General features: G+C 40.3%; 1 protein-coding gene across 1 annotated transcript in view; it reads left to right on the top strand.

Annotated features, from left to right (window-relative positions):
• LOC105030609 (transient receptor potential cation channel subfamily M member 4) overlaps positions 1–12407 on the top strand; it is a 194322-nt gene that overhangs the window by 161232 nt on the left and 20683 nt on the right. Inside the window, exon 25 of the mRNA XM_010904569.4 lies at positions 4050–4122. Within this exon, the coding sequence (XP_010902871.1) occupies positions 4050–4122 (73 nt within the window). The remainder of the gene's footprint in view (positions 1–4049; positions 4123–12407) is intronic.

The raw sequence follows: 12407 nt of genomic DNA, 5'->3' as shown, positions 1-12407 counted from the left end.
TTACTGTTTTCATTTGAATACATTTTCAGAGTTTTCATTTTCTTTTATCGCATAGCCAGAAATGTCAGATTTTATGTGTTATCATGTCAGGCTGTAAAGCAACAAAAGGTAAAAACTTTGAAAGGAGGTGGTGATTTTCTGTACCCACTCTACTGTAAAATAGTTAAAGCTCTTATTGCAGCGAAAGGTGGCTATACTAAATATGAATGTTTTGGGGTTGAATACTAACGCAAGCAACATTTTTCTTGTCACAAATATTTCCCAGCATAAACCCAATGCCACTAATAATAATTGATTTTGAGTGTCAATGTTTTAAAATAAAATAAACAAATTTTTCAGTTGTCTATGAGTATGCTTGTTTATATTTAGATAAACAGAAGAAAATCAGTTTTTCTGTAGACTAGGGTGACCATATTTTAGTTTTCAAAAAAGAGGACAGACAGATACCCGCAGTGGGTGGTAAATACAAATGCGTTCACAACCATTCAACTATGTTATTGAACTTTAATACATAATGTAATACATCCTTTCCCTTCAACTGTTGGCCCTCAACAATAGAATAATAACAAACACATTTTAAAAAAAAAATTTTGCTTTTAACACCTTTTACATGACACTGTTTCTTTTCATGGCCATAGGTTAAAATAAAATAAAAAAAATCACAATTTCAGTCAAAAATAATGTCAGTCCTCCTGATGCTTTCTGGTATAATTTCCCGAAGATCGAATCTTTCCCAACAGTCCTTGATTACCAACAGTCCTTGATTACAACAGTCCTTGATTACCATTATCAAGTAGGCATGAACGTCTTTGTAAGACATGTTTTTAAAGTTGTATTGTGTACACAGAAGCCCCTTCAGTGACTCAACAGATAAGTGATTCCTTTCCTTTATCCACTTGCTTTGCACCCCTGAAAAAACTCTCTCTACATTTGCATTGTGAGAAGGAATAGCAAAGAAAAACTGTGCAATCTTTAGTAGCTCTGAATGAAAATCGATGCTTTTGGACCTTTCAAAATATTTGTTCCACTTCTTGTGTGCTTGCAGATTACTGAACTCTCCCTCACTGTTACACCTTTCTGTGAATTTCTTCAGGTTGGTGACCTGATCAAAGCACTTTGCATCATCAATTGGCACCCCCTTTTCTCCCAGGTGTTTGATACAGGCTTCTATGTCATTCCAGTCAGGTGTCTCAATCAGATGCATCCACATAAAAGAGGATAACTCCTCCATGGGTGCCATCCATTTCTCCAGATATTCCAAGCATGAACTCTACAGACCCTGTACTTTTATTACCAAGTCCATCCTTGTGCTTTTGTGCCAGTAGTCCCTTAAATTTAAGTTATTGGTCTTGCGTTCAAGAAGCATGGGGTGGACTTTGTTCAAAAGGTTCTTCACTTCCACAATTGAATTGCTCTCCCTTTCCATCTCCTGAATGTGTGAATGAAACACACACGAGTGAGTGTTTCACTGAACTCATCTTCAAAAAACTTCTTGATCAAGGAGAGTGTTTTTTCCTGTGACAAAAATAATGCTTTCAAATCTGGAAAAATCTGTAGCAGCCTCTCAATACCTGGGAATAATGACAGCCATCGTGTCTTGCTGTGAGAAAGGAGACTTCTGTATTCAACATCATCAAATTCACTGTAATCCTTCAGATTCTCTGTGCACACAGTGAAAGTATTGACATATTTTGAAGATGATGTTCTCAATATCGACATCTAGTGTGTCTGCCCCGTAATGAGCACAGCTGTTCAAGACGTGTGCTGGGCAACTCACACTGATTAACAACTTGTTCTGCAAATACTTCTATACATTTGCGAAAAAATTCTTCCTCATCAAGCCGGATTCCCCCGAACATTGTATTGCAGTTGTCACCTGTAAATGCAATACATTTTGAAAAAATCCCATTATTTTCCAGTGTTTCTTTGATGAATTGCGCGATCGTATCAGCTGTCTCATTTGGAGTGTTTTTAACTTCGACTCATTTACTTTGCACGCCACCATTTTTCCAATCAAAATATTGAATAAGCAGAGGGAATATATTCACAGCACTGAGATTGCTCCCATCAGTAGAAACACCACAGTAAGGTATGTCTTCTAGTGCTTTCAGAGCTATGTCGACAGAATACGGTGCTTTCACAGCGTTAACAATTGCTTCAGTCTTAGTACGAGTGCTTGAAGATTTTCTTGCAGTCTCGGAATCAGGGAAAGCCTTTTTTAACAAGGCAGACGTGCAGTCCATTGATCTGTATCTATTGTGATGCTTTGTGGTGTGGAATGCAAAAACTCCATCCACAGCAGTAACAGCATCTTCTGTTTTATCTGGACTTCTCAATTAGTCAGTTAATTTATCTGACAAACTCTCTTCTTTAGCTGCAATTTTGTGTTTTGCGGAGCTTATGTGGGTATGTAGGTCGCTAGCACCTTTATTTGACTTTCCAGGTCATGCATTCTGCTTCACACAGAACCCGACCAAGAAGAAAACACAGGACATTTCTCTGTAAATCGTCTGTGAATTTACATTTGCGTTTGGGCATTTTTACGCTGTTCTGGAGCCATGTGCCACTGTTACCAAGCAAGCTGCTGCTTTGTCTCTTGGCTGTTGCCTTGGTGAGGGTAATGATTGAGATGCAGTTTGACCAATGTTTGCATAGGCCTACATGACTGACCAATGGTGTCGTGTGACCTAAAGAGAAAGGTCAAAGCAATGCAAAAACCCCCAAAACGCACACAATGAATGGCGACTATAGAAAGCAAAAGCTGAAACCCGGACATTGTCTGGACGCATTTTTTTAGGTCCATAAAGAGGAGGACAACTGTAAGTTTCTTTAAGATTAGATTGAGTGAGCTCGTGTTTGTAAGAACAAGTATCGAGCCACAAACATTATGAACAATCGACTATCAAATGCTGCAATAAATAACTGAATTACTCTCTCCCTTGATGACCCGGGTATGCGATCATTATGTCAACCACTATACGAAACGGCTGATTTCTAACACAGTGTACCTTTCAGGGATCTGAGAGGATTAGTCAGGGGTTTGAATACTTTTTGAGGCATTGTGTATATGTATGTGTATATTTTGTATTATTAAAATGGAATGTGGTATATGACCAATATACAGCTCCAGGATCTTATATCAACTTTGGAGTGGACAGTTACATTCAATTTTCTCAAGAGCTATTCCCGAGAAGGACACCAAAATTTGTGTTGTAATGCTGTTTCAGTTTGCGCCATTGGTTTGCTTCAGCTATTGTGTGTGTGAACCCTACCAACATAAAACAAACTTAACCCTGACTGGATTAACCTCACACATGCTACGTGCACTGAGTGCCTTTCCGACAGTAGACACAAACACTTGCCACATAAAGAACACTACATACATTGTTTTGCAAGCTTCTCTCATTGACTCGAATACAAACAGCTGCAAACACTGGTTGATGTTACTGCAGCTAGGTAGCAAATGTCAGCTAACGAAGTGTGACCAATGCACTGAAAATTATGACTGATGATGGTTATAAATGTGTCTAGTTGTATTGAGTGGTTAAAGTAAATAAATGTCTAACATATCCTTTGTTTGAACAACTTCCTGAAAGTAAGCCACCAATAACAGCCTGTCAGATTCCCACACATGCACTGTGTGATTCCCACACCTGCATGATGTGCCACTTCTGAAGGCTGGAGGGGCAGTGGATCCCCTTTGCGAGGCAAAGGGCGGGGGTTGCAATCTTTAAAACATGTTATTATGTTTTTAAAGTGCTTTCAGTGCATGTTAATAATATTACTGAAAATACATAGTTATGTTTACAGTGAAATATTGAGGTGGACAAATCATAGTTTTCCCAGGATGTGTCCCCCCTGTCCTGCCCCGGGATTTCCGCCTATGCTGCCAAGTGTCCAGGCAGTCTGCAATAAGTCATGTCTGCAAACAGCTCTTAGCCATGGTATATTGGCAATATGCCACACCTCTTTGCGCCTTATTATACACTTTTATCAAAATATATGTAATGCATTTTCATTAAATAGCATCTGTGTGTGCTCTGTGACAGGGTGGACAATGTGCTGAAACATATGGCTGAGACAAGGGATCATGATCGCAGACTGAGGGCTCTGGAATCTGAGGTCAGGATTTCCATTTATTCCGCCATTCTCTTTCTCTCTTTATATTTTTTGTGGTTGTATGTGTGTCCATCCACCAGCAGTGGAAGAGAGAAGGAACAAGTATGCACCAGCTCTCTTTGTCTGTGATTATTGCTTGTGAGGCCAGTATCATTTTCTTTCACATTGTGAATGGACATTTTATTATCCTCATGGGAATCTCAAATGTATTTGATCTGTATTTTGAACACACCCACAACCTATGGATAAATGTTGCCCCAATGCCCTGTGATAGCAGTTTGTTACTTGCAAGGAGAGAGTACACAAGTCACAAGGTAACAGTGAATAATCTCTAAAGCATTTGGAAGGAAATTCAATACTTATACAAGAATGGGTGGGGGTAAGAATCTGCATGGTCATACTACAAAAACAACATATGTTCCTTATCCCTCCTACCCCTTGTCTTGTGTCTTCCTCTATCCTGTCCTAAAACTCTTTGATCTGTGTCTACCCCCATCCTGACAAAAGGTTTACGTTTACCTCAACACCTCAGTCTTCCTTTCCTACAGTTACAGCACAGCCAACATTCCTTTTATTATCTAAACATGCAGACTCAGTATTATTTCATGAACTCAATAATTAAATCTAGTATTTGTAAAAAACTAAGAACTTCTGTAACAGCCCCCAAAAGAATGCTGGTACCTTCCGGGTGTAGCCAGCATGGCCAGCCCCACACCTGCCTCATATAGGATCATCATCTGGGGAATTGTTTAAGAGCTCAGAGGGAGCAGCTTGGGGCGGAGGGCAAAAGCAAAGAGAAAAATCTGGCACCAGGCAAGGCTTTACGATGAAGAAAGATGGCTAGGTGGGGGTGCCGCAGCTGCCAAAATTACGACCGCCGGTACCCATTCCTACCAAACAACAAATGGGAGGCTGCCCCAAAGAGAATGCTGACTCCCTATTAAAAGGGTTTGTCTTTTGAGTTTGATTTCTCCCTCACCTCCCCCCTCACCCTTCTGGTTCAGTAAATAAAACGCCCTTCTGGGACCTGAACACACCCTGTGTCCGTATCTCCCCATTACAGTGGTTAAGTTATGGATCAAAAACATTTTGTTGGGGTAAAGGTTAGGGCTAAGGTAAGATAGGGGTTTGAACGAGAATCACTTTTTCTGGACCCACAAGTTAGGGTTTGATTAAAATAAGGGTGTTAGGGTAAAGATTAGGGAAGATAGGATTTTAAATGGGAAACACCGTTTGTGTACTCAGAGCAACTGGGATTCTTTAAGTACATATGTGGGTGAGGTAAAGGTTAACTGGATGAAAGATAAAGAACAGTTTTATTGGACTTTTATGAAGATACTTGGAAACGGCTTTTATACTAATCTTATGTTGTATCTTATGAAGTTAGTCAAAGAGATTCCTGGACATCTCAAATATTTTCTCAGAAATGTGTTTGTTATGGGTAACAATGTGTTGCAACCTTTCTAACTTATTGATGGACTGTCTATCAAAGAGTGCATCTCTCTTACTCACTAAGATGAAAGTAGAGCAAATTTTATCCACCCCTCCATACACATGGCAGTTCTTACATAAAACATTCTTGAACTCACTAAATACAATATACCAAAACAAATCCCATTTTAAGTCGCCTATCTTATACATTTTGATGAATATAGGAATCATATACTACAACCCTGTTTCCAAAAAGTTGAGATGCTGCGTAAAATCCAAATAAAAACAGAATGCAATGATGTGCAAATAATTTATCCTTGTATTTAATTGAAAATTACAAAGAAAACATATAAAATGTTGAAACTGAGAAATGTTGTCATGCCTGTTTTAAATTTGAAGTTGGGACAGGGGCATGTTTAACACTGTGTTACATCACCGATTCTTTTAACAAACGTTTGGGAACTGAGGAGACTGAGGGGAACTGAGGAGTACAATTGCTGTAGTTTTGAAAGTGAAATGTTTTTGCATTCTTGCATGATATAGGATTGCAGCTGCTCAACAGTTCGGGGTCTCCTTTGTCGTATTTTTCGTTTCATAATGTGCCAAATGTATTCAATGGGTGACAGGTCTGGACTGCAGGCAGGCCAGTATATCACCCAGACTCTTTTGCTACGGAACCTTGCTGTTGTAATACATGCAAAAAGTGGTTTGGCATTGTCTTGCTGTAATAAACAAGGCCTTCCCTGAAAAGGGCATCATCTGGATGTTGCTCCAAAATCTGTATATATTGTTCAGCACTAATCGTGCCATCACAGATGTGCAATTCACCCATGCCATGTGCACCAAAGCACCCCCATACCATAATGGATACTGGCTTTTGAACTGTGTGCTGATTACAAGCCGCATGGTCCCTCTCTTCTTTAGTTCAGAAAACCTTGTGTTCATGATTCCCTTTTTTTTATTTGTCAGACCTCAGTCCATCTTAATGAGGTCGGGCCCAGAGGAGGCGACAGCATTTTGTTTATACATTTTTTATTCTTTGCACTGTAAAGCTTTCACTTTTTATTTTCACAGCAATGTGCTGTGTTCACAGACAATACATAATCATGTCAGTTTTTAATGCAGTGCCGTCTGAGGGGCCCGAAGATCACGGCCATCCAATTTTGGTTTTCAGCCTTGTCCGTTGCATACAGAGATTTCACTGGTTTCTCTGAATCTGTTAATGATATTATGTACTCTAGATGATGAGATCCCCAAACTCTTTACAATATTACATTGAGAAACATTATTCTTAAATTGCTGCACTATTTGCCTGCCTGTGGTGTACCCCTCCCCATCTTTACTTCTGAAAGACTCTCTGGGATGCTCTTTATATACCCAATCATGTTACTGACCTGTTGCCAATTGACCTAATTAGTTGTGAGAACTGCTTTTTCATTACACAACTTTTCCAGCCTTTTAATTAACCTTTCCAAGCTTTTTTTAAATGTGTTGCTGTTGTCAAATTCAAAGAGGGCATATATTTTTCAAGAAACAATAACATTTCTCAGTTTTAACACATGATATGTTGTCTTTGTACAATTTTCTATTGAATGTATGGTTTAAATAATTTGCACATCATTGCATTCTGTTTTTCTTTACATTTTACACAGCGTCCATACTTTTTTGGAAACAGGGTTCTAAAAACTCTACTATTTGGTTGTGGCTAAACATCAATAAGGAAAAACATTGTTTACAGATCCCCACTATAGACCCTTTGTAAAGGGTCTATAGTGGCTTTTTAATGACACTATTAATGGTTACTTAAGTATATGTTAAGGTATTATACACCATTTATAAACCAGTATAACACATTGCTCAAAATAATGTGATAGCTGGTCTGTTCTTTCCAAATTGTGAGCCAATATTTTATTTCAGTTTTGTTGGTTGTGAATGTTTGCAACTGGACCATGCCATACCATACCATCTTCTTCCGCTTATCCGGGGCCGGGTCGCGGGGGCAGCATTCTAAGCAGGGATGCCCAGACTTCCCTCTCCCCAGACACTTCCTCCAGCTCTTCCGGGGGGACACCGAGGCGTTCCCAGGCCAGCCGGGAGACATAGTCCCTCCAGCGTGTCCTAGGTCTTCCCCGGGGTCTCCTCCCGGTGGGACGGGACCGGAACACCTTCCCAGGAAGGCGTTCCGGAGGCATCCGAAACAGATGCCCAAGCCACCTCAGCTGACCCCTCTCGATGTGGAGGAGCAGCGACTCTACTCTAAGCTCCTCCCGGGTGACCATGCTTCTCACCCTATCTCTAAGGGATCGCCCAGCCACCCTGCGGAGAAAGCTCATTTCGGCCACCTGTATCCAGGATCTTGTCCTTTCAGTCATGACCCAAAGCTCATGACCATAGGTGAGAGTAGGAACGTAGATTGACCGGTAATTACTGCAGAAGCTGCACCGATCCGTCTGTCAATCTCCCGTTCCTTCCTTCCCTCACTCGTGAACAGGACCCCTAGATACTTAAACTCCTCCACTTGAGGCAGGCACTCTCCACCAACCTGAAGTGGGCAAGCCACCCTTTTCCGACTGAGGATCATGGCCTCGGATTTGGAGGTACTGATTTTCATCCCCACCGCTTCACACTCGGCTGCAAACCGTCCAAGTGCATGCTGAAGGTCCTGGCTTGAAGGGGCCAACACGACAACATCATCCGCAAAGAGCAGAGACGAAATCGTGTGGTCCCCAAACCTGACACCCTCCGGCCCCTGGCTGCGCCTAGAAATTCTGTCCATAAAAATTACGAACAGAACCGGTGACAAAGGGCAGCCCTGCCGGACTTTAACATGCACAGGGAACAAGTCTGACTTACTGCTGGCAATGCGGACCAAGCTCCTGCTTCGGTCGTACAGGGACCTGACAGCCCTTAGCAAGGGACCCAGGACCCCATATTCCCAAAGCACCCTCCACAGGATGCCGCGAGGGACACAGTCGAATGCCTTCTCCAAATCCACAAAACACATGTGGATTGGTTGGGCAAACTCCCATGAACCCTCCATCACCCTGTAGAGGGTGACTCCTGGACCATGCCGTTCTTTGATATTTTCCCACTTTTGGAAAATGTGTTTGTACTGTTCCAGGAACAGTGGTGGATTTTTTGTCTAATGATGTGTCTTTGCCCATATTTACAACAGACTTTATGTAATCATATTATTGTATGTTACCCTTCACAATATTATTCATATCTCCAAAGACTGTTATTCAATAATCCATTTAGTGTGTGCAACTGAAATATTTTTTGAATTTGAATATTTTCAAAATTGCTGGCTTCCTAGCTAGTTACCCTAAGCTTTAGTGGTGTTAGCTTGGAATGTATTGCTCAGCAGCAATAGTGCATTGCTACAGCAGCTACATTAACATAACAAATCTGTAACGTTACTAGGCTCAGTTGGCGCACATCCTCTTGGTAGGCAGACACATTTGTATTAAGAAATTAATATAGCATCAGTTAATTTATCAGCCCTGGAAGTCTGTTCATCTTTTCTACAGTCACATTAGAAGACAGAAGATAATATACTGATTCTGGCTGTTGTTCATAATATGGCATATACAGTGAGGGAAAAAAATATTTGATACCCTGCTGATTTTGTATGTTTGCCCACAGACAAAGTAATTATCAGTCTATAATTTGTTTGTATATTTATTTGAACAGTGAGAGAAAGAATAACAACTAAAATCCAGATTGATTAATTGATTTGCATTTTGATGAGTGAACTAAGTATTTGATCCCCTCTCAATCCGAAATATCTCTGGCTCCCAGGTGTCTTTTATACAGGCAGCTTGGTAAGAAGTTGACAACGGTTGATGCGATTATTCGCTAATGGAAGAAACACAAAATAACTGTCAATCTCTTGGTGAAAGTGTTGTGGTCAGATGAGACCAAAATTGAGCTCTTTGGCATCAACTCAATTCGCCGTGTTTGGAGGAGGAGGAATGCTGCCTATGACCCCAAGAACACCATCCCCACCATCAAACATGGAGGTGGAAACATTATGCTTTGGGAGTGTTTTTCTGCTAAGGGAACAGGACAAACTTTACCGCATCAAAGGGACGATGGACGGGGCCATTTACTGTCATATCTTGGGTGAGAAATTTCTTCCCTCAGCCAGGGCATTGAAAATGGGTCCGTGTATGGGTATTCCAGCATTACAATGACCCAAAACACACAGCCAAGGCAACAAAGGAGTGGCTCAAGAAGAAGCACATTAAGGTCCTAGAGTGGCCCAGCCAGTGAATCCAAGTGATCTGACCCTGGCATCGTTCTGACATGTGAGTAGTCAGGAAAATCTGGAACAGATTCAACCATTGTAGTTGTAGAAATCCTTCTTAAACATATTGCTGGTACTCACACACTCAATTATCTGTGTCCAGTCAGTGATGTGATGTATCATCAGAAAAGGGGTTGTGATGTCCTGATCTGTTGAAAGTATAACTGCAAAACAACGATTAGTGTGGTTCAACAGTCCATTGGACTTTCATCCGCTGAGTATTGTTCCGTCAACTCCCAACAATGAAGACAATAGATCAGTCCTGAAACATGTGGATCTCAGAAGTTCCATCATCAGAGTGAAGTGTACACTCTATTCAGAAAAGTTTCCATAAAAGTCTACGTCAAATTTCCTTTTCCATCCTGAACTGGCTTGGTTGATGTTTCATTCAATGTGATATTTTTATGCTCGATCGCACCTGGCAGTAGAATGAGATTCCGTTGTCTGATCAGACTTGACATTGCTTAACCAAATCAAAAATGGTTACATCTATGCTATACACAATTAAAATGTTAGACCTTACATCAAGCAAAACAATTTCCAAATTAAAAAATGTATAACAAATCCTAAGAATGGAAGATGTAAAACATAACAGATGCCAATGCTCTGTTACAAATATGCAAACAGAAAAAAAAGTGTTTTCATGTAACTCTTAATAAATATCAATTTTGATTTGCTTTGAGCCCTAAGCTCAACTCTTTCCCATCATAAAGAATGATCATATTATACATCCCCCCTGCCTTCACATCATTAAGTCAATGAAAATTGACACCATAAGTGAATGCAGAACAATCCAACAAACCATCCTGAACCCGAACTGGCCATCATTACAGGACAGACATGAAAAACAGAGAATTGGTAATAGGGATGGATGTGGAATACATTCGAGAAGGTGTTGCATACTGTATATTCATAAAAATATATAATCAAAATGAAAAGGTTAAAAGTAAACACAATCAAAGACAACAAATGTGTAAAATGATCACTTGTGTAAAGGGATCATAAACCCAATAACCCATTGACAAATGTATTTTAAAGCTAAACAGCTCTCAATTTTGATTACACTTCAGAATCTTTTCTCAGATCAATGAAATTGGCTATCATGTATTTATAAACTCCAGTAGTTTGGTGTCACATACCTCACTAAATAAACAAATTACCCTCTAGGGCAGACCTGGGCAAACTACGGCCCGCGAGCCACATCCGGCCCTTTGTACGTCCCTGTCCGGCCCGCGTGAGGCCAATCATAAATTATAGGGATGCACCGAAAATCAGGCCACCGAATAATTGACAATCTTTTCTTTCGGTGTTTCAGTTTTTGGTTTTCAGCCTTTGGAAATGTTATTTTGAAAAGCGTTACATTTGTATTACTTACGTATGGACGTATATGCGTGCGTGAGCTGAGAGTGAAGGTGAACAGCAACAAGTGACACTAGCCAGGTTACCCTCAAGATGTCGGCTCACGCTAAGAAAAGAAAAGTTGATAACGAATGCCGTGTTTTCAACAAGACATGGACTGCCAAGTATTTCTTTACAGAAATTAAAGGTAAAGCCATTTGCTAAATCTGTGTTACACAGGTCGCTGTGTTAAAGGATTATAATTAGAATCACCACTACACGACCAAGCATGAGGATAAATACAGAAATCTGTCGGATGAAGAGTGCGCGTGGGAGTCTGATGCGTTGCTAGCAAAACTGCAAACTCAACAAGTTTTTACGAAACTTCACACCCCCAGAGATGCAGATGTCAGGACAAGTTATGTAATTTCTCACAAAATCGCCAGAAAAGTATGGCGTTTTCTGATGGAGAGTTTATTAAAGAGTGCTTATTGGACTCTGTTGCGTTGTTGTGCCGGGAGAAAAAGGGCACATTTGAGAATGTGTCACTCTCCCGACGCACTTTAACGAGGCAGGTTGAGGACATCGCTGGAAACTTGGAGCTTCAGCTGAAGAACAGAGCGGCAGACTTTGACTGAGGTTTAAATTCTATCCTATCCATTGCTTTTGAAGATGTAAAGAGTCCTCGCAGACCTACACAGTAACTTAACGTTATTGTGGAATTTCCAAAACATTCATAATTATGAATAAACTAAAAACTGATATGACCACCCAAGTAAGCCTATGTTACTCTTGCTATCCCAGGGCAGTGTGTGGGGGGATTGGCTCAAGCACTCCTTCCCCCTGTGCTGCTCTCTGAAGGGTGAAACTATTTTAGTTAGTCAACTTTTTTTAGAACTGATACGTATCTTACTTATTCTTTAAAACACAAATGTCATCTCAGTTACTAGTGAAACACAAAATGACTAACAAAATATTTTTCTTAGTTAACTAAAGCCAATTTAGCATTTCAAATGAAATATTGAATTTTATTTGTAGGTGATAAACTCACTTTTGGCTGTTTTCACCCTTTTTGTCATAATTTCACATGAGAATATAATCCTGATCTTTTGAGTAAAACCAAATGAAAACATATATTAGTATCAAATTCAGTGCACATGGAAAGCAATGTGTTTTACTTAACCCTTGGTAGCCTATGGGGCTTTCGGCC

Source organism: Esox lucius, chromosome 5, assembly GCF_011004845.1.
Source record: "Esox lucius isolate fEsoLuc1 chromosome 5, fEsoLuc1.pri, whole genome shotgun sequence".
Taxonomy (NCBI): domain Eukaryota; kingdom Metazoa; phylum Chordata; class Actinopteri; order Esociformes; family Esocidae; genus Esox; species Esox lucius.
Note: the sequence above shows the minus strand (reverse complement) of the source record. Positions and strands in the feature narration are given on the sequence as shown.